This window comes from Archocentrus centrarchus, chromosome 21 (assembly GCF_007364275.1).
Source record: "Archocentrus centrarchus isolate MPI-CPG fArcCen1 chromosome 21, fArcCen1, whole genome shotgun sequence".
Lineage (NCBI taxonomy): Eukaryota > Metazoa > Chordata > Actinopteri > Cichliformes > Cichlidae > Archocentrus > Archocentrus centrarchus.
In genome coordinates, this window is record NC_044366.1 from 20,160,107 (window position 1) to 20,185,044 (window position 24,938).

Sequence of the window (24,938 nt, forward strand, 5' to 3'; positions counted from 1 at the left end):
AAACAGTTGCTTTTTTGAGAGTAAAAAAAAAAAAAAAAAAAAAAAAAAAAAGCTTCCGAGTTGACGGTGATTTTCCTGATTTGTCAGTAGCGGCTCGTTAAAAGCAACAGTTAATCGCCAGTCTGCACAGAGGCTCTTCACAAAAACGTTGGTACTTATCTCTTAAAGGCTTTATAACATGAGGCATGAGGCACTTTTCACCACTTGATGGCAGCATTCACAAGCTTCTGTTTGACATGTCAGTTTATTTGTTAAAACGCACATAGCCTGCGATCAAATACTATTGCATTCTTCAGGCAACATTATAGTGTAGAGTTTAGAGTTAATTTTCTAATTAAAACCGTAAAAAAACAAAAAACAAAAAAATCAATTTAATTGCATTGTTGTTACACATTTTTAAATGTAATTCAAACAGCTTCTCATGTAATGCAGTATTAAATTGCTCTGGCGGTGAGACTTAAGACAGACCAAGATAATGATTTAGCAGATGTTTGATGTTCTTATTTGTGTTTCAAGCTCGCTGGTTGCCTTTGTATTATTTTGACACTGTAATCCAGAAATTTCTAAAAAAAAAATTAAAAAAAATAATAATAATTTCTTTTTCAAAATCCTTGTGTTCCTCCATTAGTTTAAACATAGAAATCAACTTGTCACAAAGTGATAAAGTAAACATTGTAATGCATGCAAAAAAAAATCTTCGAACATGTTTTTACTTTTCATGCATAATCCTTCCAAAAAAGTCCTGTTCACAGAACAGCCTGTGTCACTGGCACTCTGACGCAGGCGTTATTCTGTGTATATGTGTGTAGGACTTCATGAGAGTCACACTACCGTGGTGCGACACTCCCATCGGTAAAACACACTCCTCTGTCAACACCCCTCGGGCGACATCCCAGCACATCACTGTGGAGATGACTTGGTTCTTATTATCCCTTCCCCCAGTGATGAAAAGTTTGTTGTTACAAGCAGCGATGGCACAGCTTGCCCTCTCCCCCAGACGAGTCACAAGGGTCCAGGAGTCAGACAGAGGGGAGTAGCAGTACATGGCATGCATGGCACCGCCTGAGACCACAAAGAGAATCAGACAGGTGCTGAATCAATATACAATAGCAGTACTCATATTTATGCAATCAAAAACATTTGTTAGAAACAAAACTCATAAAGCATTCTAAATATACCTAAACCAAAAGTAGTCATGATGAAATAAAAAGTCTCATGTGAATGTTACTGCTGTATTCTAAAAATCAAGTATAAATACCATGACTTTAACTGAGTAAATGTACTTAGTGGCACTACACCACTGACATCTTACCAACTACATAGATGCAGTTCTTGAATGTAACAGCATTAGTGCATTTAGTTTCAACGGGTATGGGTGCCTTCAGTTCCCAGCAGTCTGTCCCTGGCTCCCAGCACTGGACCTTATCAGTGGCCAGCTTTCCATTGGGCCCACCACCAATTACATAGATCCATCTGTCAAAGCTTGCAGCAGCAAAGGAGCTCACACCTATCGCAAGAGGTGTCACCTGAGAGGTGTAAAAAAAAAAGAGGCATATATATACTTATAGAGTATATATGAATCAAAACAGTAAGGGAACAGGAGCAGTCCATAAAGCTAAAATAATGAAGTGAAAGAAGCTAACGTAATAGTTGAAATTGATGGTAGAAAAGTGTCTTCCTCTGACACCAGAGACAGGTAAAAGTTCAAAATCACAAACTTTACTTTCTGGCTGGAGGTCATACATGAGTCAGTTAGTGAGCTAAATAAAGTAGGAAAGGGACAGACAAAAGGTCCAAAAAGTCATTCAATAGGATATCAACGAGGAACACGAGGAAACACAAAAATACACAAAGAATATCTGGACTAGAAAAAGAAAACACAAGGAATGCAAATTGGCTGGAAATCTGGACTATTGAAAGCAACAGGACAATCCAGTAAGTGGGAATGTGTGACAAAGGAGGAATAATACAGCCCTAATTCCAAAAAAGCTGGGATGCTAAGTAAAATGTAAATAAAAACAGAAATCAATGATTTACAATTCTCATTATTCACAAGATTTTACTATTTCAAGAAAAAAAAATATTAGCGTATTTTGAGTTTGATGGCAGCAACACATCTCAAAAAAGCTTGGATGGGGGAAACAAAAGGCTAGAAAAGTAAGTGGCACTAAAAAGAAACAGCTGGAGGAACATTTACCCCCTAATCAGGTTAACTGGCAACAGTTCAGTAACACAACTGGGTATAAAAAGAGCAGGTTATCTACTAACTGGAAGCCTGATGGTTTGATTCCTGGCTGCTATTGTCTGCATACCAAAGTATCTCTGAGTTTCTCCTGATGCATGCATCAGAATCTGAATGTTAGACAGAAAGTGCTTAGATGTAGGTAAATGAGACATGTTGTAAAAAAACACTTTGAGTGCTCAAGCAGAGTACAAATGCACTATATAAGAATCAGTCCATTTACCATCCAGCTTGTTATCAGTCCCCAGTTCAAAAACCTGCATCTCTGATGGTATGGAGGTGCATTAGTGCCTATGGAACTGGAAATTTGCATATCTGGAAAGGTGTCATCAATGCTGAAAGCTAGAGACAGGTTTTAGAGCAATGCTCTTTTACAGGGAAGGCCTTGCATATATCAGCAAGACAATGCTATACCACATACTGCAGCATGGCTTCATAGTAGATGAGAAATAGCTGATTCTAAAGCACTAACCAAAAATCTTAAAGTGCTTCACAGAGCTGAGTCAATAAGAGCAATGCATACACACTGTGAATACATACATTCACATACATTCACACACACACAGTTGTAAATAATATGAAAATATAGACACTGAGCAACATGTAGTGTAATGTTATACTCTGTAGACATCATGTTTACCTGCATCCAGCGATTGTGAAACGGATCATAGGCCTCAACACTAGAAAGCCTCTGACCTCCATCAAAGCCCCCCAGTGCATACACTTTCCCACAATGCACTGCCATCTTGTGTCTCCAGCGTCCAGTCGAGAGGGCCTCAATTTGGATCCACTTGTCCAAGGCGCCATTGTATTTCCAAACATCATGCTGTGTCTCTTTACCTCCTACAACAACAAGACCATTAGGGAAGACTGTGATCTTCTGTACAGATATCACTTTCATTCCAACATACTGATGTGTTTTTAGTAATGACTGTGCTGGGTCTCTACTCTCATGTTATCATTCTTATTAAACATGTAAAAATCCTATGTGCCGGTCATAGCAGTCAAAGTTTGCGTGTTCCACTTAAACAGAACTGTCAGTTGCTGCCTTGGGAGACACCTAAAACCACAGTGACTGTTAGCGCAGAAATAATGTCACAACTTCCTGTTGTTTTGTTCATGCTATAAATTCCTAAATTCACATTACATTTGAATACTGGTGAAGTCTGCGCTTCACTGATAACAGTGACAACAATTTCACAAGTACAGCCTTTCTCTGAAAATGTGAATTTCTTCACTCACCTGATATGTATACTTCATTGTGGAAAGTGATACAAGCAAATTCCACCCATTTCTTATTTTGGGACTCGTCCTCTAACTCTGTCATCGGCATCCTGGCGACCTCCAGTCGGCTGCGTCTAAGAGGGTCCAAACAGGTGACAGTGGAAATGAAGCGCTCATCTTTGGTGCAGCCTCCAATGATCAAGAACACTTCTGATAGAAAGTGCTGCACACGTGGTTTGGTTCGTTCTGAGACCACCTGTAAAAAAGCATAAAAGATACATGAAACTCTGAGATAAGACAAACAAAATGGGTATTAACAACACTAAAACACAATATGTAATATGTCTTCTGGTTGATACTGACCTCCCGGCCAGAGAGGTGATAGATGCGGGCCTCTTGCAGCAAAGGAAAAACCTCACTGCAGCGGCGTATCAGCTCGTCTGACTCCACTTTCTCAACAAAGTATGCCGGCTCCAACAACGGCAATCGCACATGTGAAAGCAAGCTGGCGAGTAAAGGATAGCGTTCATCCTGCCGGGCTCTCACCCAGAGCATGAGCGCTTCAAAAACGCACTCCTCACACTTGACATCAAGGTCGTCCCTCTGCAGGACAGTTTCCAGAGACTCAGCTGGAAGCTCCAGGAAGTCCTGCTGCTGGACCACTTGAGAGAATTGAGTAGTGATATAGTCCTGAGCCCTGGAGCGCAAGGCTGACAGGGCATGTCTGTCAGCCAGATTTAGGATGCCAATACAGGTATCAAGCTGCATAGACTTGGTCAGAAAGCCAGAACATGCATCCACCACACGCAGGAACTACAAAAAGACAAAACAAGTGCATGGATTATAGGCATTTGTAACTGATTAAGCTCTTCCAGATTGATAGATAGATCTAGATATACTTGAATTTTAAAGGCATGCGATTTGTTTGCTGGTGATCATTTCCCGTGTCTAAACTGGCTGTGAAGAAATTGGGTTCCAGTGCTCTTCCATTGTAAGTGATGAGGGACAAAATTATAGTTACTTATTTATAGTTGATTATAGTTCACTTTTTTGGCAAAAAAAAAAAAAAAGCCTCCTAAAGAATAAAACAATCAAACACTCCTCAGACATCTGTGAGTATCCGACCAAACTATTTTTCTTATTTTCAGCAAAAAAAAAAAAAAAAAAAAATCAATCTAACGGTAAAAAGAAAGAAGATTTGCATTAAACAGCCCTGCAGTTTTGCTATGTACCCACTTCACTTGTCTAATTGCTATGTCTAATTCATATAAGCTTTTAAAACCCCACTTTTTAATTTCCACAGAATTACCGTGGATGTTGTCACTTATCACATGCAGTGAACACATTCGTGAATCTCTTTACGGCTATTATGAAACAAGTACCCGATTACTGTTTTAAGATATAAAACTGAAGTAATCTTTTAGCCATACACTTGATAGACTTAACCCTAACTCTTAATGTGATCTTAGCCCCACTTCTCAGTGGCACTAAACTTCAAAACTAAAATACCGAGTGGAAAAGAAAAACCAGCAAGTGTTTGAACTTATCATCAAAATCTAACACTAAAAATGTTTTTGCAAAAACAGAAGCACAGAAACACAAACACCTGCCTCCTCTGTGGTGCGGCACAGCTGTGTAGTTAATTTAAGCCTGTATGGAAAAATGATCCTGAGTGTAAACAACTGACCAACTTTCACTTCCCTCTTAGTGCTACCAATTTCTCATCCAATCACGTGTTTGTTCATCTAAACAAGGGGGAAATTGAAGTGAGAAGATGATAACAGTTTCAAGAATTTAATTATAGTTCCACATTATAGCCCCCACCAAATCCATCACCCTGGTGAGAAATGAATGGTTATATGTCCTTTGCTGCTAATTCAGCATCAGGCGTCATCATTCCTATGATGACCTGTTTGTTTTAACTGACTTTAAATGCAGGGAATAAAAATGTAATGAATATAAAATAGCCAGTGGTGTTGATTTTAAAATATATGACTGTAATTTTTTTTTTTTTTTAGCTTTCTAGGGAGTTACCAGGAAGAACAGAAAGTGAAAGAGCTGCAAAGTTTCTGCTGCCAAAAACCCTTTCAAACCAAACTGATCTGAAATAAATCTTGTATCTTTATTGTTAAATTATGTTGTGAAGGTACGGGGCTTAAATTCAAGTTGTGGTGATATTATGTGGAAAATATGTTGGCATTGAATTTTTGAAAAATGGTTCATTTGGTTATTAGAGTCTAAATTTGTATTTAAAACTAGTGTCTCTGCTGGTTAGCTCTGCTAAATCTTTATAATTGGTGTTCAAAAGGTGCCAATGACCTTGCAAAAAAACCAAAACCTACATGTTGCAAACAATGACTTTGCAAAACAGGCTGACTACGAAACTTAAAAGAAAAACTAAAATGATAAAAAGAGTTGGTTTACCTGAAACTGACTGGCAGCCTCAAGTATTCTCTGGACATTTGAATGTGTGAGGAGGGCTCGGCTGGTGTAGGTATACTCCAAGAGACAGTGCATTGTCCCGCTGTCCAACCCTTTCATTTCCACACGATCTTCATGACTCTCCTTGAGACCACTGCAAAACATTGCCCTGTACAGAAAAGCCACCGTTCAGTAAAACTAGTGGGCCTCCAAATCACAATACAGTTAAATCTAGACGATGTTTTACCTGAAGTAGTGACTGGCAGCTGCCAGAATCGCTCTATGGCAAGGGAAGTCATGTCCTTGAACGCACAGCGTCACATCAGTCAGTTCTCTGTTCACTCGTAGAGTCTCCATCCCTTTCTGCAGCTCCACGGGGAGACCTCCATCTTCCCAGCTCAACTCACTTGTGCCTGTCACATCCCCCTTCTCCTCGTTCGCACTGGACTCCTCACTGAGAAGCGACAAGGGACAGTCTGTAGTCCTCTCCAGTGAGTCACTCATCTTTTACACCAGCAGTTCTTCAGAACTCACTTCCTGCAGAAGAACAGTGTGCAGCTAACTTCAGAAACACCTGCACACATAGCCTACATAGGACGTCAACAAACATCTGTGGTTTACGCTCGCAGCACTTCTTTTGCTTTGAGAAGTGGATTTGTGTTTTTTTCCTGTCCTCTTCATACTTCCTATTCCTGTTCTGTAAGGGACATGCGTATGTATAACACTTCCCCTTCTCATGCTGAGTAAATTTCCCTCTGAGTTAGCTTTTTTTATAGATATATATATATATATATATATATATATATATATATATATATATATATATATATATATATATATATCACAGACAGCAGATCTCCTCTATCAAAAGGAAAGTAATGACTACAAAAAAAAAGCCTTCTCAGCAGCTTAACCTAGATGGAATAAAAGTTCTTCATCTCAAATACAAGCGGCACGCTCCTGTGAACTCTTCTTCTTTAGTTGTCTCACATCACACCAGGATGCTGGCGCCATAAGTTAAAGTGTGACTAGAAAGCTACCTTCTCATACCTAAACTGGCAGGTTTTACCATGGTGGGAGAACATGAAAGATGCTGTACTTGTCTTCCCATTTTTACCATTACTGAGGAGCATTTGAGAAAGCCCCCCCAAACCCCTAGAGGCAGTCGTTCACAACCATTTTGACGTATGAACACTCTGTGGTTGTGTAAGTTTGTGAGTCATGCACACATGAGTCTTAGATTGCTACAGTTTCCAGTTTCACAAGCCTGAGGAGGTGAAACTATCCCAGTAAACATAATGAAAATATCGTAAAAGGAAACACATTTATCTTAGTTTTTGTCCTTAATTACTATTAACAACAAAAAAGCCAGGACCCTGTGTCCAATATACATCGCATATGTTTTAGTATTGTTGCAGTCATTTCAATGTAAAGTAGCAACATATCTAACATATCTTGTGTATTGCTTTATAAACTCACTGGCCACTTTATTAGGTAGATCTCACTAGTACTTGGGTTGGACCCCTTTTTGCCTCCTGAACTGCTTTAATTCTTTGTGGTACGGATTCGACAAGGTGCTGGAAACATTCCTCGGAGAATGTGATCCATACTGCCATGATAGCATGATCATGTGAATTTACTGCCCCATCATAGAGAGGACTACAGACTGTCCCTTCGTACTCTGTTAGATAGACATGTGGAGGCCATTTTAATACAGTAAATTCTGACACAACCATCTCAATGTCACAGCAGACTCATCGGATGAGGGTTTTTTTTCCCATCTTTTGTTGCCCATTTTTTGTGAGGCTGTGTGAACTGCACCCTCAGATTCCTGTACTTTCTATTCCTGTTCAAAGTGGCAAGTAGTGTGGTCTTCTGCTGATGTAGTGCATCTGTTTCAAGGTTCATTCAGAGCTGCCCTTATGCATATCTTGGCTGTAATGAGTGGTTGCTGCCAGGTCAAAGCAGTCTGGCCGTTCTCCTCTTAGCTCTGGTATCAACAAGGCTTTGCCCCCCAGAGAACTGATGTTCTTTTTTCTCTGTTTTTTAGCCATTCTCTGTAAACCCCACAGATGATTGTGTGGGAAAATCCCAGCAGATCAGCAGTTTGTGAAAGACCAACCTTTCTGGCACCAACAGCCATGCCATGTTCGCCATTAATACAAATCACCCCCCCCCCCCTCCCATTCTGATTCATTGTTTGAACAAGCACACAGACTTCCTTGTCATTTTTTAAAGTGGTTTTGAGCAATAGATCTCCAGCCTTTCTGAAGGTCTTTCTCAAAGGATGTTATTTTTTTGGACATTGACTCCTTTTTCATTCATTTTTAGTCCAGTCCTTGTACCCGACCATTTTCAAAGGAATGTTTATTGTCTGATCTAGGAATTATTCAATCTTAAAAAGGAAGCCAGTTCAAGGGATGAATCAGTTTTATGTCTGCACATAACAGAAAATGTAGCAAAATCTTTTTTTACTTTGTTACTAGTAGCCTGTTGCAAAACAAAACAAGAAAACACATAATTTTCCCCCATTTTTTTTAGTTGAAGATAACAGGGTTTGTCAGGTTTAGAACAGTATTTTTGCACCAACAAGGTGATTCCCAAAGAGCTGTTAGCCAAAAGCATATCTCAGAATGGTGTGCAGTGGGTGCTTAAAATTTTGAGGAAACTGGAAAAGGCCAAAAATCTGTCTACAGCAGATGAACTGTAGCTGAAAGTAATATCTTAAAGAAAAGTGACCTCCTAATACTTGTTTTAATTACTTTATATATATATATATATAAATATGTAACCGTACATACTTGTGAGTAATTTCTGAATTTACAGTACCAGTCAAAAGTTTGGAAACACTCACTGAGCGTGTCCAAACTTTTGACTGGTAGTGTGTGTTATTACTGTGGCCCACCTGCAGTATCTTCACAGCCCACCAGCCCACACATTGGCAATCACTATGGCCATCTGTAAAACACAGTGGAGGCTCTGTCATGGTTTGGAGCTGCATTTCAGCCAGTGCTGTTGGAGATCTTCTCAAAATTGATGGAATTATGAATGTAGATGTGTACCATCAGATTTTGAGCCACCATGCAATACCATCTAGAAAGCTTCTGATTGGCAACAGCTTCATTTTTTGCACATGATAATGACACGCTGCCAATGCAGTTAAAAACACACCTGGATAGAAAAACACACAATGGAACACTTCGACAGGTTCGAAGCAGCGTGGGATCATTTTGACAGAGGATGGAGCAAAAAAACAGCCAACATCCAAAAAAAGAGCTTTGAACGTCCTTTTAGAAACCTGGAGAACTATTCCTGAAGACTACTCAAAGAAATGACAAGGAAGCTGCCTCAGAGAGTTCAGGCTGTGTTGAAGGTGGTCATACCAAATATTGACTTTCAAGCTCATTAGAATTGGACAGACTCTGTTTGCTTCATATGCTGTATTTCCATTTATGTTTCATTAAACGGTTGCACTTGTTTCCCATTTTCTGGCATATGCCACAGCAACTGGAACACTATACCACTGACCACTTTTGGAAAAACATGAGAGTTGACTCAAGACTTTTTCACAGTACTGCACCTAAAAAGTGGCAGATGAGTGAAAGACATGTTTTTACGCCACATTATATCTTTTTCCCAATTGTGGTTGAATACTTAATAATTATTCTTTATTCAAATGTAATTTATGGGCTTCTTGTACAGGCTGGATAAAACCGGCATTTATCACAGTTCACACTGCTGAAACTACCAAAATTCTGCATTTCTTCTTTATGCATGTTGTTTTCTTGTTTATATTTGCTTCAAAAAATATTTTCCCATACCGATTTCCGTGTTTCCTTGGTTAGCACAGTTGCCTCACAGCTAGAAGGTCTGGGTTCGAATCCACCTTAGCCTGGGCCTTTCTGTGTGGAGTTTGCATGTTCTCCCCATATTTGCGTGGGCTTTCTCCGGGTACTCCGAATGTGGTTGTTGATATGAATAGGACCGGGCAAAACTTTTTTACGGTCTCTCCACCAGGTGACACTATTGCCTCATTAAGCATCTCATCTACAGCATTATTCAAACCAATGAATTCAAACTTTCAATATTTGCAAAAAGGGAATCAAACTTGGATAGGTGGCTGTTTCCAAGCAACGCAAATTAGTCGAAACCGCAATTAGTTTATTTGGAAAGTGATCATGTTATTTAAATATATTTTAAACTGAGGCAGTGAATCGAGTCCAGAAAGCTGAAAGTTACATGTATTTCATTCTGAAATGCGGTCACAGAGAAAGCAGTTACAAAGGTAGAAACTCTGAGATAAGGAGAGGGGTGCCGGGGAGCGGCTCCTCTGCATCTACCAAAATCATGTCAGACAGAGTAAATGCATTAATTCAGTTTACACGATTTCAGAGGTGGGTGATATCCAACGAGTGCCTCGCTGTCCAAAAGCGTTCATATTTAATTTATTATATTTAGTGTCAAGTCTCGTGGTAACCTACTTAAGAACTCCAGGGCGCGAACAGCTTAAGTTTTTCTAACCATCCCAAATCTCATATCGGTCTAGAACGGAAAGACGAAGAAGAAGAAGAAGAAGAAAAAAAACGTATGCCGTCTCCACCAATTCACCTGCGTGCATACACTTTTCATAGACAAGTCATGACTACTGTGTAATATGCAGGAAATATCTCAGACTTCCTCTTGCTCTAGGTCATCTACAGGAAGCATAAACCGCTTGAGTAAATGTGAAAAGGCACAGACAGATTTTCGCACAGTGAGATTAACCGAGGGCTTAATCACAGCAGCTATGCCGACGTCGAAGTGTTGAGCCTGAAGCTCAAGGGTCATGATGAGGTGCTCCATGCGCTCCCTTTGGAGGGTCAGTTTGCTTCTCTGTCTGGGTCAACTTTTGAACTGTGGTAAGTATTATTCCTGTAGTTGCACTGGATTCAGGTCGATGATCCTGAGGAGTAATTGGAATTGGAAATGTCAGATAATTAGCTATTTTGAAGTTAGGAAGCAGTCGTAACAAACTGTGTCCGTGCTGAATAAAGTCAAACATTTAACAACAGATATTCATCATCAGTAAATATGTAAATTCAGCTTAATGTCTGTGATAAATCTAAAATGTTGTCCATGTTGTGTGCAGCTTTTTTTTTCGAATTTTATTCATTGCATTGAGAAAAACCTCACTAATTAAACTCACCGAGTCATAAATGTTAATTCTCTTTTATTTTATTATCAGTTTAATTGCTGCAGGAAAGCTTAATGAGCTCCAAATTATTTTTCATGAATCACTTCATGAAAAACGTTACAATAAGTGTCTGCCGCAGTCTTATCCGCTTCTTCTGTTGTTAAGACAAAGCCTTTCAGCCAGACTCGAAAAGAGAACATCACTTCTGTCCTCACAATCTTGATCTAGACATGTACACTGCCAGACGGTAAACCGCAGTTTCCTTAAAAAGACTAAAAGAAAAAAAAACAAAAAAAAAACGGATAGTCATATCAGGCATGTGTGATGTAGCTATGGGGTGATGATATCTTTGACAAAAACTTGCAAACATTTGTTTTTTATCTGGAATGTCATAGAAACATTTTTCCACAGAAACAACTTTAGAAAAAAAATAAATGAACCTCTCTGAGAACATTTTACACACCTGTAAAAAACCCTTTCAATGGCTGTTCAAGTACACATTTCTTGCAATGTGCCATAACCTACATGTCAGATACTAATATATCTACACATGACTCACACTTTGAAGTTGCAGGATTCAGCTGACTTCATTTGTGTTTTATCTGTGCTTTACTCAGCAGAGGCCCAAGTGCACACCGAAGTACAAGCTGGGCCTCTGTATCGTGTGCTGGGCGCTCCGCTCTACATCTCCTGCAATGTGAGCGGCTTCAGAAGCGAAAACACTGACAAACATTTTGAAATCCGTATGAAGAGGCCTTCCAAACCAGACTTTGAGATCCAAATCATCAGTTCCAGTGATCCAGGTTTTGGGTATTCTTCTCACCAAAGTCGTGTAAGAAAAAATGAAATTGCTCTGAAACGTCTCTCACCAAACTCAGTCCGCTTCGAGATACAAAGCCTGCGGGAAAGCGATGAAGGGGAATATGAATGTACTGTAATCAACTCAGAAAGTGGTTATCATGGAACCTATACTGCTAATACAGTTGTCAAAGGTAATCAGCAACCATTCTCCTTCTCAGTTTTAAAAAAGCTTTAATGAGTCTTCTTTAGGTATGGTACAGAAAATGTCAGAGCATTCATGATTTTCTATGTCTTTATCTCTGGTGTGGTTTCATAGTGATTGAAGACTCCCTGAGTATCTCATCACCTACTTCCACATCACAGAGCTTTAATGAGGGTGAAGCTCTCTCTTTAACATGCCTGGCCTCTAGCAGCACCAGCCAACACACCCATCTGTCTCTTACCTGGTTTCTCCGTAAAGATGGGCAGGACAGTGCTCAGCCCATCATTTCTCTGGACAGAGATTTTACACTGAGCCCAGGTCAGGGGTTTGAGGGGCGTTACCAAGCACGTCTCATACGCCTAGATAAGCTGGGAGAGGCCGAATACAGTTTAGAGATTACTGAACTTGAGCCATCAGACCAAGGTAAGATCTACTGCCGGGCTCAGGAGTGGATCCAAGATCCTGATGGCTCCTGGTACATCATCACAGAGAAGAGTGTTGAGGAAATGACCTTGACAGTCAAAGCCACAGGTGAGAAGCAGCAATCATTTCATTGATTTTACTCAGTCGTGCTCTATTAAATAGCATGTCTTGATATTAGTTTGCTCATTCATCTTCGCTTTTCCTCTACACACCTGCCTTCATGACACAATGTATGTGTGTTGCTGTTTTTATTTTTTATCTCGAGTAGAGGTGGTAGAGCCATCGTCGCCGTCTCTGGCAGTGGGAATCTCAGCACAGCCAGCAACGCTGCAGGAGGGGCAGGAGCTGTTGCTGTCCTGTAACATAAACACACAAGACGTGGAGAAAAGGTTCTTCTCTGTAGCATGGCTCAAGGGAACTGTTGAGTTGGCCCGCATTGGTCCCACAGGTGTTCTCAGTGTGGCACCGAAGTACAGTGGCCGAGAGAAAAATGGAGAGCTCAGAGCCACCCGCACTGGGAACAAAGATTACCATCTCATCTTAAAGCCTGTGAGAACTGAGGATCAGGGGGAGTATATCTGTAGAGTGTCACTTCAGGACAGAGGCCAAGATGATGCCTTTATCCAGGGAGAAGCCAGGGACTCCAGCCCACAGCTGGTCAGCATCTCAGCCACAGGTGTGTCAGAGTGAACACAAACACAGTCAGTTATTGAGGGTTCAATTCTCTTTCTTTTTTACCTTGTTACTTTTAGTAAGGCTTGCAGACACTGATGTATTCTACTTATTATTTCTTATTCATGGTTTTACTGTTAATACAATATTATTTTCTGTTATAATCATGTCCTCATAGAAAATAGGCTGTCAGTCAAAATGCAGCAGGCTGTAAATGTCAATGAAGGAGGCGGGCTACAGCTGGCCTGTAAAGTGGATGGGGTTCAAGGTCAGCTCTCTGTCACCTGGAAACGCAAATTAACAACAAGGACCTCGTTCACCGATGTCATCAGTCTAACTCAGGATGGTGTTACGCAGAAAGCGGAGGCCTTCGTGAGTCGCAAAGTGAGGGCAATGCGTCCAGCAGCTGACAGCTTCACCTTGGAGCTTGATGATGTCACACTGTCTGATTCAGGAGTGTACCAGTGTGTTGTGTCTGAGTGGAAACCCAACAGCAAGACTCACAGGCAGTCACAAACTGCCACTGTGACAGTGATTCCTATAGGTAAGATGTGTCTCCGAATGGTTAAGTAATACCAATTATTCAAGATGATATGATAATACCTACGTCTTAAAAACATTTTTTTTCTTATTGAGTGGTCTAATTTGTTTTAAAATCTAAGTAATTTATTCTGAAGCTACTCACTACTCAAAATTTCAGCTTTCCACATGAGACATTTCAGCACTCAACAGGCAGACTGCACATTAATCAGCAATAAGCACAAAGATCCTTTTGTAGTAATGTTAACCTTTTCTTGTTTTAAAGTAGGAAATGACACATGACATGACACTAAGCATATTGTGTGGAGGAAGAAGCAAGTAGTGGTTTTGTTATATAAAACCGCGTGTTCACATCTCTTTTTTTGCTTTGAATACGCATGATTGTATGACCACCAGCTTCTCCTTTCTTACTTGCCACTACTGACTACTTTGGATTTTTTGTCTCAGACCAGCTGATGGGAGTGTCTCTCATGAGTCGTAAGAATTTGGTGACTGTTGGAGAAAATGTGGAATTGATGTGCCGCGTCAAAGGCCCACACATGCCACTAACACTGACTTGGAGCGTGCAACATAATGTATCAGCACCAGACACCATCCTGACTCTTCACCCCGATGGTACCATCCACTGGTCCGCAGACCAGAACCACTACCAGCTACGAGTAGAAAGCAGAGAGAAAGAAGTCGTTTACTATCTGATAATCTTTGGTGCCAGCCATAGCGAAGCAGGAAACTATCAGTGTAATGTGTCTATCTTCCTGGAGAATGAGCACAAGGAGGTGCCTGCATCCAATCCGCTAACTGTGATGGTAAAGAACCGAGGTACTGCCAGCTACAGTCATCTTTGGAGCAATGTTGAATGAAAACAGTACATTTTTACCCTCCTGTCCTCAAATAAAATATTGTCTCCTTTTTCTAGAGAGCAGTCTTGTTGTGTCATCCAGCCCTGAACTGACACAAAACATCAACACTGACATAACAGTGAGGTGTTCCATTGTGAAAGAAACCTCTGCATCTTCACTCTATTCTATCACCTGGCTGCTCCAGCGAAAGGCAGAAAATGAGATCCTTGTAAGCTCGGACCGGAATTCCCTGGTAACATTCGGGCCTCGGATGGGCCAGAGTCAGACACGAATTAGCATGAGGCGCAGCAACGGACCTGCTTTTGAACTGACTATTCGGCAAGCTAAAATCACAGACAAAGGCTTGTATATATGCAAAGTGGCGGAGTGGCTTCAAGATCCTCGTGGTAAATGGTATCAGCTCTCAGCAGTGTCCAAAAGCACAATGCTAACAGTTACTGAGCCTGGTGAATATATTTCTTTTTAATTAAGACACAAAAATGTCAACATCACATCCAAAATTAACAAGAAAATAAATGAACCATTTAAAATTATAAAAATGTATCTTCTTTTTCTTATTCTCTAGCCAACAACCTTCATTTAGATGAGAAAGAGCAAGAGCTGAGTGCCAGAGAAGGAGAGGAAGTTGAGCTCAACTGTAACATTACCTCAGGTGCTTCTGGTTCTTCAATTTTCTATAGGGTCCTTTGGCACTATGCTACACAGAGTTCTTCCTTGAAGAATGCCTCACTGGTTGAGCTTGATCACACCGGCCGGGTGAGTTACCCAGAGAACCAAGAGGTCAGAGGTCTGCAGGTGCGGCTACGTCTCTCCAGACCCACTCAGAGAAGCTTCTACCTAAGTATTCAGCAGGCTCATGAAGAGGATAGTGGGATTTACTGGTGCCAGGTGGAGCAATACCAGCTGGATAATGAAGCCCGCTGGCAGCTGAAGGCCTCAGACACTGGTGGTGCCATCAAACTCAGTGTAAATGTTACAGGTATGATCACACCCTTTAAAGCATTCTGGGGGGATCTTAATGGTGTATGGATGTTTTTAACATTGTTTTTTTGTATGTATTGAGAGTACTTGTAGGCATGTTTTAAACCATTCAAGAGGCAGGTTATTTTCTGTTAGCTGCAAGTCTTACGTGGATCCACGTTCTGTGGTGACCATTTGTGGATAAAACCGCAGTCAAAAGAAGCTTTTATTAAACTGTTATAATGGTGGATGTTATTAAGTAATCTCTGAAGTCAAAAGCTCATGCTTGAGACTATCTTTTTCTACTCCTGAGTCTGTATGATGTCATGGAGGGCAACCACCTACATGCACAGAGCACGGCAGCCACAACCACCCACAGTTCAAACCATCTAGTTAAGGCAGGTGGCTTTAAAGGAAGAGCTGCTGAAACAGCTTTAGGCAAATGAACTTAGTTGCACTGCCCAAATGCCCAGTATGACTCAAATTAGGAATTTTTTGCATTGTGAAGCATGCAAAACTACTCTAGTATACTCACTAAATAAACACAGAGCTGGAAATGAGCGTGAGAGGCTATCTTTAATCTAAAATCTTCTTTCTGTTACTTTGTACCAGCCATCAATCATCTGATTTAACTCTTTGTAAAAAAAAAAAAAAAGGAATCAAGCTCATTTCCTCAAACCTTAGCAAAATACATTGCCCTTCTTAGTCATCTTTTGGGCACCATTAATATCTGCACTACCTCTTGTTTTGTTATTGATGGTTTCATTTCTTGTCCTGTCTCTGTTCTGTGTGCAACCTGAATGTGTTCTACCTATTTTTACAGTGTGGCTCTTTGCTCTTTTTTGGCTCCTGCCCTCAATTTCCTCCCTTTCTGTCAGTTTCATTAAGTCTCACTGATTGGTCTACCTTGTTAAACTAAAGTTTTACTCTTGTGCTTTTTTCACAGAAAACAATCTGTCTATTCCAAAGGCAGGAGCAGAGTTAAATATAACCAGAAACCAGGATTTTACAATCCCCTGTGACATCAGCAAACAATCCAGCCTTGAATCCAAGTTCCAGGTCACATGGTTCTGGCAGAAAGAAACAGAAACTAAACTGCGCCCTGTATTCACAGTTTATCGAAACTCCACCCTCCAAGACAGGTTTGGGGAGAATGTTCACCTGAGATTTGGCCACCCTGATCCCAGACAATTCAGCCTAACACTCTTGAAACCTGGTCCTGAAAATAGTGGCCTGTATTTCTGTGAGGTAGAGGAGTGGCTCCCTTCTTTGTCTCATGGGTGGAGAAAAGTTGCAGTGGAAAAGTCAGGGAATTTGACTGTCAGTGTCATCACAGAAGGTAGGCACATCTTAATGCAATTAGTAATTTCCCTCAGCAAATATTAAAAGACGATCATGTGGAAATACATTCTTTTGTCTTCTTCTTTGCAGGTAATGCTAAAGCCATCTCTGAGTGCAACTCAAGTACCTATATTTTTATTTTTGTAGCTGTTCTCATCATCTTAGTCTTGGTCATATTGCTACTGATGGTCAAGATATGCAGAGTTAAGGGCTCAGAAGAAAAGAAGGCTGGATCTCTCTGGGCTGAGTCACACCCTTTAAACACCAAACCCAGTGAAGACGACTGAACGTCAGAAATGTTGTTTACATGTGATGCAATATATGCAAACGTTTTTAACAGTTGTACTGTACGTACTTTTTACTCAAATTTTCCATTTAAAACCATTCTTGTTTCATTTAATCTGTTTGCAGCTTTCCATGAAATAACTCTTCTGGTTTACTTTCAGCAACTTTTGGCTTTAAGAACTGATGAAATTAAATTGAGAATCGCACTTCTCAGTTTACAGATAAAACCTGCAGTCTGTGGCTTTACGTCTACAAAACTGCTCCCCCGTAGCACGTCTCAAACTAGCTATAAGCACAAATTGTGGTGAATGTCTAACCAGTTCAGCAATTACTCAAGGGGGGGAAGTGCTGTGGTTCTGCTCAGAACGCCTGCGTGGTCTGCAAATCTGCTGAGTTGTGCATGTGACAGACATTTAGATGTAGACACTGAAGACCACATTGTTCTTAAGAATTTTCAGGAGATACTGGTGCAAATGAATTTTTTGTTTTTCTTTTTTTTGGGTATCATTATACGGTTGTCTTGCTAAAGCTTGCACAAATTGTTTGATAACGACAGTATTTCTCATTTGCATCTGATTCATGATGCACGGTGTTATATATGTATGTATCTGTGTGTGTGTGTGTGTTTGTGTACATGACAGTCATAAATATTGTTTTCATTGCTGTAGCTTGACTCCAGTGTTTTAGATTCAAAATTAAACAATATTTCTGAAAGTCAATATTTAACTGAAGATAAAACCCACCTAAACAGCTGGCCTGGACAGATCCTTAGATATAGCAAACTAAATACCTATGGATCAGAAACACAACCTGCACATGAATGGTGGACGTATGCATTGGTAAGCAAAGTCCTGTGTTGAAGTCTAGAGCCATTTAAAACATTGTAATTCATGGGCACTCATCTTGTATTTGTCCCACTGGCTGTAAGATGAGTTTCATTGTTTACTGATTGTATTCCTCTATAAATTTTGTTTTTCTAAACATTATGTACTCTGGCAGGGCTGCAGTCCAACCATGCAGTCCAACATTAGACCAACCATGCAGTCCCTGCATGGTTGGTCTAATGTTGGTGAGAGCATGAAGTGATAATAAGGTCAGCACTTTGGTAAACCAATATGCAAAAATAAAAATGTGTTGCTGTGCAAACACTCACAGACTGCGATGTACTATATATGTTTGCCCCCAAGTCCTAGTGAGATTCTGAAATTCTGCCATCACTTGCCACGAAGCTGCTGTGTTTGAGTAAAATTAAATATATCGAATCAAGATTTTCACTTTTTTCCTCCATCTGTCTCACACTCTATCCTTCTTTCTCTCTTCCCCTTTCCTGACTCCACTTTTTCCTTCATCAGCCCTATAAATGTTTAACACCCCATCTGTGTAACAGACTTGAATAGAACCTACTTATTGCTTTTACTTCTGAGGAAACAGCCACTGATATCGGATTACTGTCATATTGAGGAAGGCTCCTGTCTGGTGATTGCATACAAGTTATGCACAAGTTAAGGTGAAACTTGGAGTGTTTCTCTGAGACATATAAGAGACTCAGAAACACTCAGGAACTTTATGGCTGGCTGTAGTTCTCTCAGCCCCAGAGAGATGATGTAGTGCTGCCTTTGGTCTTGAATTTAACCAGCCCTTCACAGTCTGGTGGACTGGCTCCTCGGTACGGCTTCCCTCTTAACTTTACTGTAATTTCTCTCCCTTGTGTTTCCATGGCAATGCCTGTCAGAGCAAACAAATGCACACTGAATTTGGGAGGCAAATCAATGCTTGTAACTATGCAGCAAAAACTAGCAGAGGCAAAATAGCATCCACAGCAGCAGCCATTAGAGCTTCCTCTTCATGCTCTTTGCTTTAATAAAGTCTCAAACTTTAGCACATTAAACAGTCATTTCATCAGGGCTTTTCATAACAGTGCTGTTGCAGGCAATGTGGAATAAAACAGTGGATTCTACAGCACAGTCCCACTCTTTCCTGAACTCATGTATTCAGCATGTAGCTGAATACATTGAGCTGGTTATTTCTATTGCAGCAGTTTCATTTTAATCTAATTTTGTACTGCAATTTCTTTAAATACAGGGACAACAGCACTGTTGTGAACCTACAGTCACACATACACTGCTTTGAAGGGTATGCCACACAAGTGTAAATCAGTGATATCATAGCAGTGAGCATATAATGTCTGGTATTATGATAAATGCTTCTTCTTTAAGGGAAGTGAAACTTAAGGAACACTACTCTTAAAAAAAACAAAGTCTCTGTCTACAGTTGAATACGTAAACAATGAGCAGATTTTGTAATGTGTTTGTGCATGCTGCCTGTCTGGTTTCCCAACACACCTGAATGGCACAGTGCCAAAATAAACGTCAGTTGTTCTCATGCTTTTCATGATTGTGTGACTTCTTCTCTAGCACCACCATGAGGTCATTTTTTGGTGAACAACTTCAGAAGGGACTGTCCTAGAATACAAACATTCATGGTGTGCAGAGAATCAACACTTATGGCTTTGATGAGCCACTGACTTTTCATCTAGTGCCAACAGCAGAATGCAATGTTGGACATCAACCCCTTGATGTTTTTCTTCTAGTACCACTGTCAGGTTGGCAATAATAATAAGCTCTGGATGATTTGTCATAAACTTTGATACAGCTACAGCAGTTATGTCTTTTGTATGTCTATCATCAGGTCAAGATTCCAGGGTTCAAACCACAAACCTGCAAGAAAAAACATCCCCATTAGTGCTAAACACGAATATCAACATGCTAACTCACTAAGACTTAGACACTGAGCATGTTAAACATTATATCTGCTTCAACAACAGCATGCAGGCACTGATGGCAGTTGAATGAGGCTCCCAATAGTTGTGTACGATGTGGTGTTCGTTAATTTGTTATTATCAAAACTGGCCATAAAACAGCCTCCTGAAAGAGAGGATGTTATACATAAGAAAGAAAGAAAGAAAGAAACTAAATGGCCCTCATTTGTGTCACCTGTGTTAAATTTGTCTCACTTGTGATCAGTTATCTAATCCCTCATTATGTACTGTATATATTCTGAATATATATTCTGTTTAAGTACTCCCTCATTTCTCCTTGTCACCTGCCAGCTCAATACTCTGATTAATGACAATTTCTAACCAGTTTCCTGGTTTGTATTTCTGATATTTACTTTTCCCCTCAAACCCAACCAGTCCCAGCAGATGGCTGCCCCTCCCTGAGCCTGGTTCTGCTGGAGGTTTCTTCCTGTTAAAAGGGAGTTTTTCTTTTTTTTTTTATATTAACTTATTTATTACTTTTTTTGGTCATACAAAAAGGAATAGGAACACACAACTGAACAAATAAACAAACCAAACAAAGCACATCTGCATAGATTATAAACATCAATAAAAAAATAAACAGGCATAATTAACAGTTACAAAAAAACCTTACATATCCTGGCACAGTGAAGTTCACAAAGTTGCTAAAAGCTACAATTTCTCACCTTTAATGTAATTCAGAAGAGAGTCCCATGTCTTATCAAACTCTGGTCCTCTATCTTCATTATACAGTCTCAGTCTCTCGAGGTGCAACATGTTGAACATTTCTCCCGTCCACAGATCAAACGTCGGGACTGAATCCTGCTTCCACATACGTAAAATTAATTTTTTTGCTATCACCATCCCAAAAAGAATAGCACTTTTCTCGTACTTAGTAATTAGAGAAAGAGCATTAACAGCTCCCAAAATTGCTACCAGAGGGTTTGGTGACACATTTTTACCAAAAGAATCAGAAAAACATTGAAAAATAGATTTCCAGTACGGTTGAATTTTTTTTGCAAAACCAAAAGGAATGTGCTAGATTACCTGTCAAAGATTTACAACGGACACATAATTGGGAGACATCTGGAAAGAGTTTATGTAGCTTTTCTTGTGAAAAGTAAATTCTGTGGATCGTTTTAAATTGTATGAGATTATGTCTGGCATTAACAGAACATGTATGAATATTTCTTAAACATTCTTCCCATATTCCATCACTCAATTCTATGTTAAGCTCATCTGCCCAGGACTGTTTCTAACTCTCAGTATTATATAAAACATTGTTATGGATGATTCGATAAAATGAAGAGACTGCCCTGCGTGTGGCCGGATTAATATTAATAATTTTTTCCAGAGTGTCATGTATCATCAGGGATTCAAAATTTGGTATGTTCTTTTTCGTAAAATCTCTAATCTGTAAGTATCTAAAAAAGCTTGAGCTGGGAATTTTAAATGTGGCTTGAAGCTGTGAAAATGAAGCAAAATTTCCATTCAAGTAAAGATCATGTAAGCTACAGATACCCTTCTGCCTCCAATCAGAGAAGACACCATCAGATAGACCGGGCTGAAAAGCATGATTTTCACAGATAGGGGCATCCATGTACATTTTGGGTGCTTTAATATACAGTTTAATCTGTTCCCGTATGCCCAGAGAATTACTGATTACAAAGCTGTCACTATATTGCAATTTGTGTACTTTAGTGGGGTTGTTAAGCAGTGCTAACAAGGAGGTATTCCTATAGAGCCGTCGTTCCATACACAACCAAGATGGGCAGGAACGTGAAGGGGGGGTGAGGGGCACCCTCCACCAGGATAGCACCGATAGGTGTGCAGCCCAGTAATACATCCTAAAGTCAGGAAGAGCAAACCCCCCAGCCTAAAAGGGAGTTTTTCCTTCCCACTGTCACCAAGTGCTTGCTCATAGGGGGTTGTTGGGTTTTCACTGTAATTATTGTAGGGTCTTTGCCTTACAATGTAAAGCACCTCGAGCTGACTGTTTGTTGCTATATAAATAAAAGTGAATTGAATTGAAATTCATAGTTCAGATTTTCTTTGTGTTTCTTCATTTCGTTGTGTTTCTAGAGTAGTTCTCCTGGTGTCTGACCTTTTGTCTGCTTTTTGGACATTGCCTTCTGTCTTCTTCCTGGGACTTTTTGCCTTACAGACTACTGTCTGCTTCCTGATGTCCTGCATTTGGATCATCTTCTCTGTGGATTGTTACATCTTCAGAACATCAAAGACAATATAAATCGCCTGTTGTTGCAAACAAATGCTACACAGATGAAATTCAGTTGAGAAGAAAGATGTGGAAAGAGATCAGTGAAATAAAAACAGGCAACGAAACTCTTAGCAAAAGCCAACATAATGGCACACAAAGTAATTTAAGCCTGCTTAAATGTGGGGAGGGTTGAGTCAGGAAGGGTTCTGGCATATTTGCCAAATCAGACAGGCAGATCCTCCAGAATGAGATTTCCATACTGTTGGGACCTGAGTAAGGACTTTAAATGAAGGGATTATGTTGGTCTGCCCATCATCTGCCGCTGCATTGTGGGTGAGTCTAAGGGACCTGTCCCCACCCACTTCAACATCCCGACATAATTTCTTAGGTTTTATTTTTCAAATAATTCTAAATAAATATTCAAATAAATGAAAGACTAAAGCTCCATCTTTAAAATAAAAAAACAAAACATTAACCAATTTTTTTTTAAATCTGAGCAGCACATCAAGGTTCAGGGGCTGCTCAGCAGGGGATGAAGAAACTTTTCTTAAGTTTAATTGTACTTGTGTACTGCTATGAGTGCCATATATTTTGACATGGGCTTGATGTTGTACTCACTCTGAGTCTTGGGTTTTGGTTGGCTTTTCTTCTGTTGTTTCAGAGATATTAATTTAAAACAAGCAAACAAAAAAAATCATGACATTGTTAACCAATAGGCCACCTGTATTTAATGAATGTGAAATACTGAGTCAGTTTCTGGCCATGCAGGTAAAGGGTTAGAGAGAGAATGAACTCAGTGCAGGAAATACATTTTCTCCATTCATTCCTGGTCTTCACAATCCACATAAAAAAATCATAAAATCATAAAATAAATACAGGAGAAAATAATAAACAAAAAAAGTATATCTCCCTGTTCAATTCAAGTTTTGTTTTAACCCTTATCTGTCATTTGCAGTGGTTCTTTTTAAGTTAACTTAGATTCTTTTTAGCTGTCGTTCAAACTCTGCTCAATATGAGTCCACTCAGTTCAAGCATCTCAGTTTAATTAGACCTGATTCAAATTCATCACACCACTAAACTGACTGGCTGGGGATATACAGTAACACCATGATGAGTCACCAATGCAACACCAACAGAACGGTTGGAATTACAATGCTGAAAACACAAAATTGCTTGTCCACAGATTTGCAGAAAACCATTTAAATTCACAGCTTGGTGTGTAATCAGTCCTTGGATTAAGTCCTCTGCGTGTTGCAGTAACAGGAATTATGGTTTAGTCCTACCACAGTTCAGAAATGTGACCCAGTTTCCTTATCTCTGGAGTGTGATTTGACCCAGAAGGAACAGAAGATGTCCAGGGAAGTTCATTGGTCCTTATGGGTGGCTTGCCATTGCGGTTCAACAGTCTCAGGTTCACAACTAAGATGTCCACTCAGCCAAAAGAAAAAAAAGATCAAATCCTTCAAACTCAATCAAATTGGATTTCAGCCCCAAAAAGGCATCTGCTCCCAACTTGCTGTTTCTTTGATTTTTAATGTTTGTTTGTTTGTTTGTTTGTTGTTCCACCAGCGAGTGGCGCTGTGGTTGCAGTGATCTGGTAAATCTGTTAAAGGAACAACACACCAAAAACAAAATATAAAAATACAAATACAAAATAACAACTGTATTGAAATTGTAACTACCCATACACATCTAGGATATAAAACTGACATTTGATCATATTAATATTAGGTCTTATTAACCTGGTATTGCTGCAATAATTACAGGTTAATATTACATGTTATTCCTCAAAAGCACTATACTCTGCACCACATGGTTCTTTGATATTCAGTGTGTGGATCATTTCTTCTGAGATGGAGAATCTCATTTTAAACCACCCTGTGGCTACTGTAGTAACCCATTCCTTGAGAATATTACAAGTAAATGTGAAAAAAATATCTGACAGTAAATTAAGAAGATATAAATGACTTTCATCTATTTATCTGATCTGTGATTACTGTGAAAAAAGTAAACCCTTATGTCGTTAATATTTCTTTCACTTGCACTCGTGTTCTGAGCTGCAGGTTGATGTGACAATGAGGCAGGCCTGTCAATCATCATAAAGGTCTAAAAGAGCAGCACAGTAGGGCTTCAGGGCAGAGAGATGATCTGGTCCAAGTCCACATGTAGGTATATCATATTTCCCCAGTTTATAGCACAGGGAGATTCAAAGTCATAATGGAGCTAACAAAAGGTCCCATGATACTTGTACTACTTGTATGCAATATACTCATTTATTATGAGCTAGTTTCTGACTAATTATGTGCTATCTTGAATTGGAAAGCAACTCAAAATGAGTCTGTGTGGCGGTGTTTATGTATTGACTTACCATGCTAAATAGGAGGTGAGAATGAGCTGTCATACTTTGTCATGAGTACATTTGTAGGTCTATATTTTCTCTCTTTATCGTGATCACAATCCATGCTGATTCACACCGGGCTGGAGGCTGGCAGTACAGGGAAAGTTTGCATCAGTATGCATTTCTAGCCAAACTGCAATTAGAAATGTAAATGCAACTGATTTTCTTTTTCACTGCTAATTGAAAACATTTCTGATTGGGATATGGCCAAGAGTGTAGCAGCTTGACAGTTTAGCCCACAGAGAGCATTTCAGCAGCAGTTGCTACTCTGTCTCATTTAGTGCACGTTTCTAAACAAAGCTTCATTCTTTAGACCTGTGTCCTGAATAATTTACACAAGAATAAATGTTGTCATCCTTTAGAATCTTTCTTTAGTTTTAA

General features: G+C 39.7%; 2 protein-coding genes across 2 annotated transcripts; one reads left to right on the forward strand and one right to left on the reverse strand.

The window, feature by feature from the left end:
- Nucleotides 1-243: 243 nt before the first annotated feature.
- Nucleotides 244-9,824, reverse strand: klhl6 (kelch-like family member 6). The gene is made up of 8 exons (XM_030758585.1): nucleotides 9,709-9,824; nucleotides 6,135-6,424; nucleotides 5,891-6,056; nucleotides 3,830-4,279; nucleotides 3,485-3,722; nucleotides 2,883-3,085; nucleotides 1,313-1,526; nucleotides 244-1,062 (listed from the first exon to the last, which is right to left on the reverse strand). Exons 2-8 carry the CDS (start codon nucleotides 6,389-6,391, stop codon nucleotides 764-766), a joined length of 1,827 nt encoding a protein of 608 aa, XP_030614445.1. The 5' UTR covers nucleotides 6,392-6,424; nucleotides 9,709-9,824; the 3' UTR covers nucleotides 244-763.
- An 818-nt stretch (nucleotides 9,825-10,642) lies between these two features.
- Nucleotides 10,643-18,540, forward strand: LOC115800948 (immunoglobulin superfamily member 3-like). The gene is made up of 10 exons (XM_030758582.1): nucleotides 10,643-10,785; nucleotides 11,678-12,052; nucleotides 12,178-12,594; nucleotides 12,755-13,162; nucleotides 13,337-13,702; nucleotides 14,146-14,517; nucleotides 14,615-15,004; nucleotides 15,124-15,537; nucleotides 16,465-16,857; nucleotides 16,950-18,540. Exons 1-10 carry the CDS (start codon nucleotides 10,713-10,715, stop codon nucleotides 17,144-17,146), a joined length of 3,405 nt encoding a protein of 1,134 aa, XP_030614442.1. The 5' UTR covers nucleotides 10,643-10,712; the 3' UTR covers nucleotides 17,147-18,540.
- Nucleotides 18,541-24,938: the final 6,398 nt, after the last annotated feature.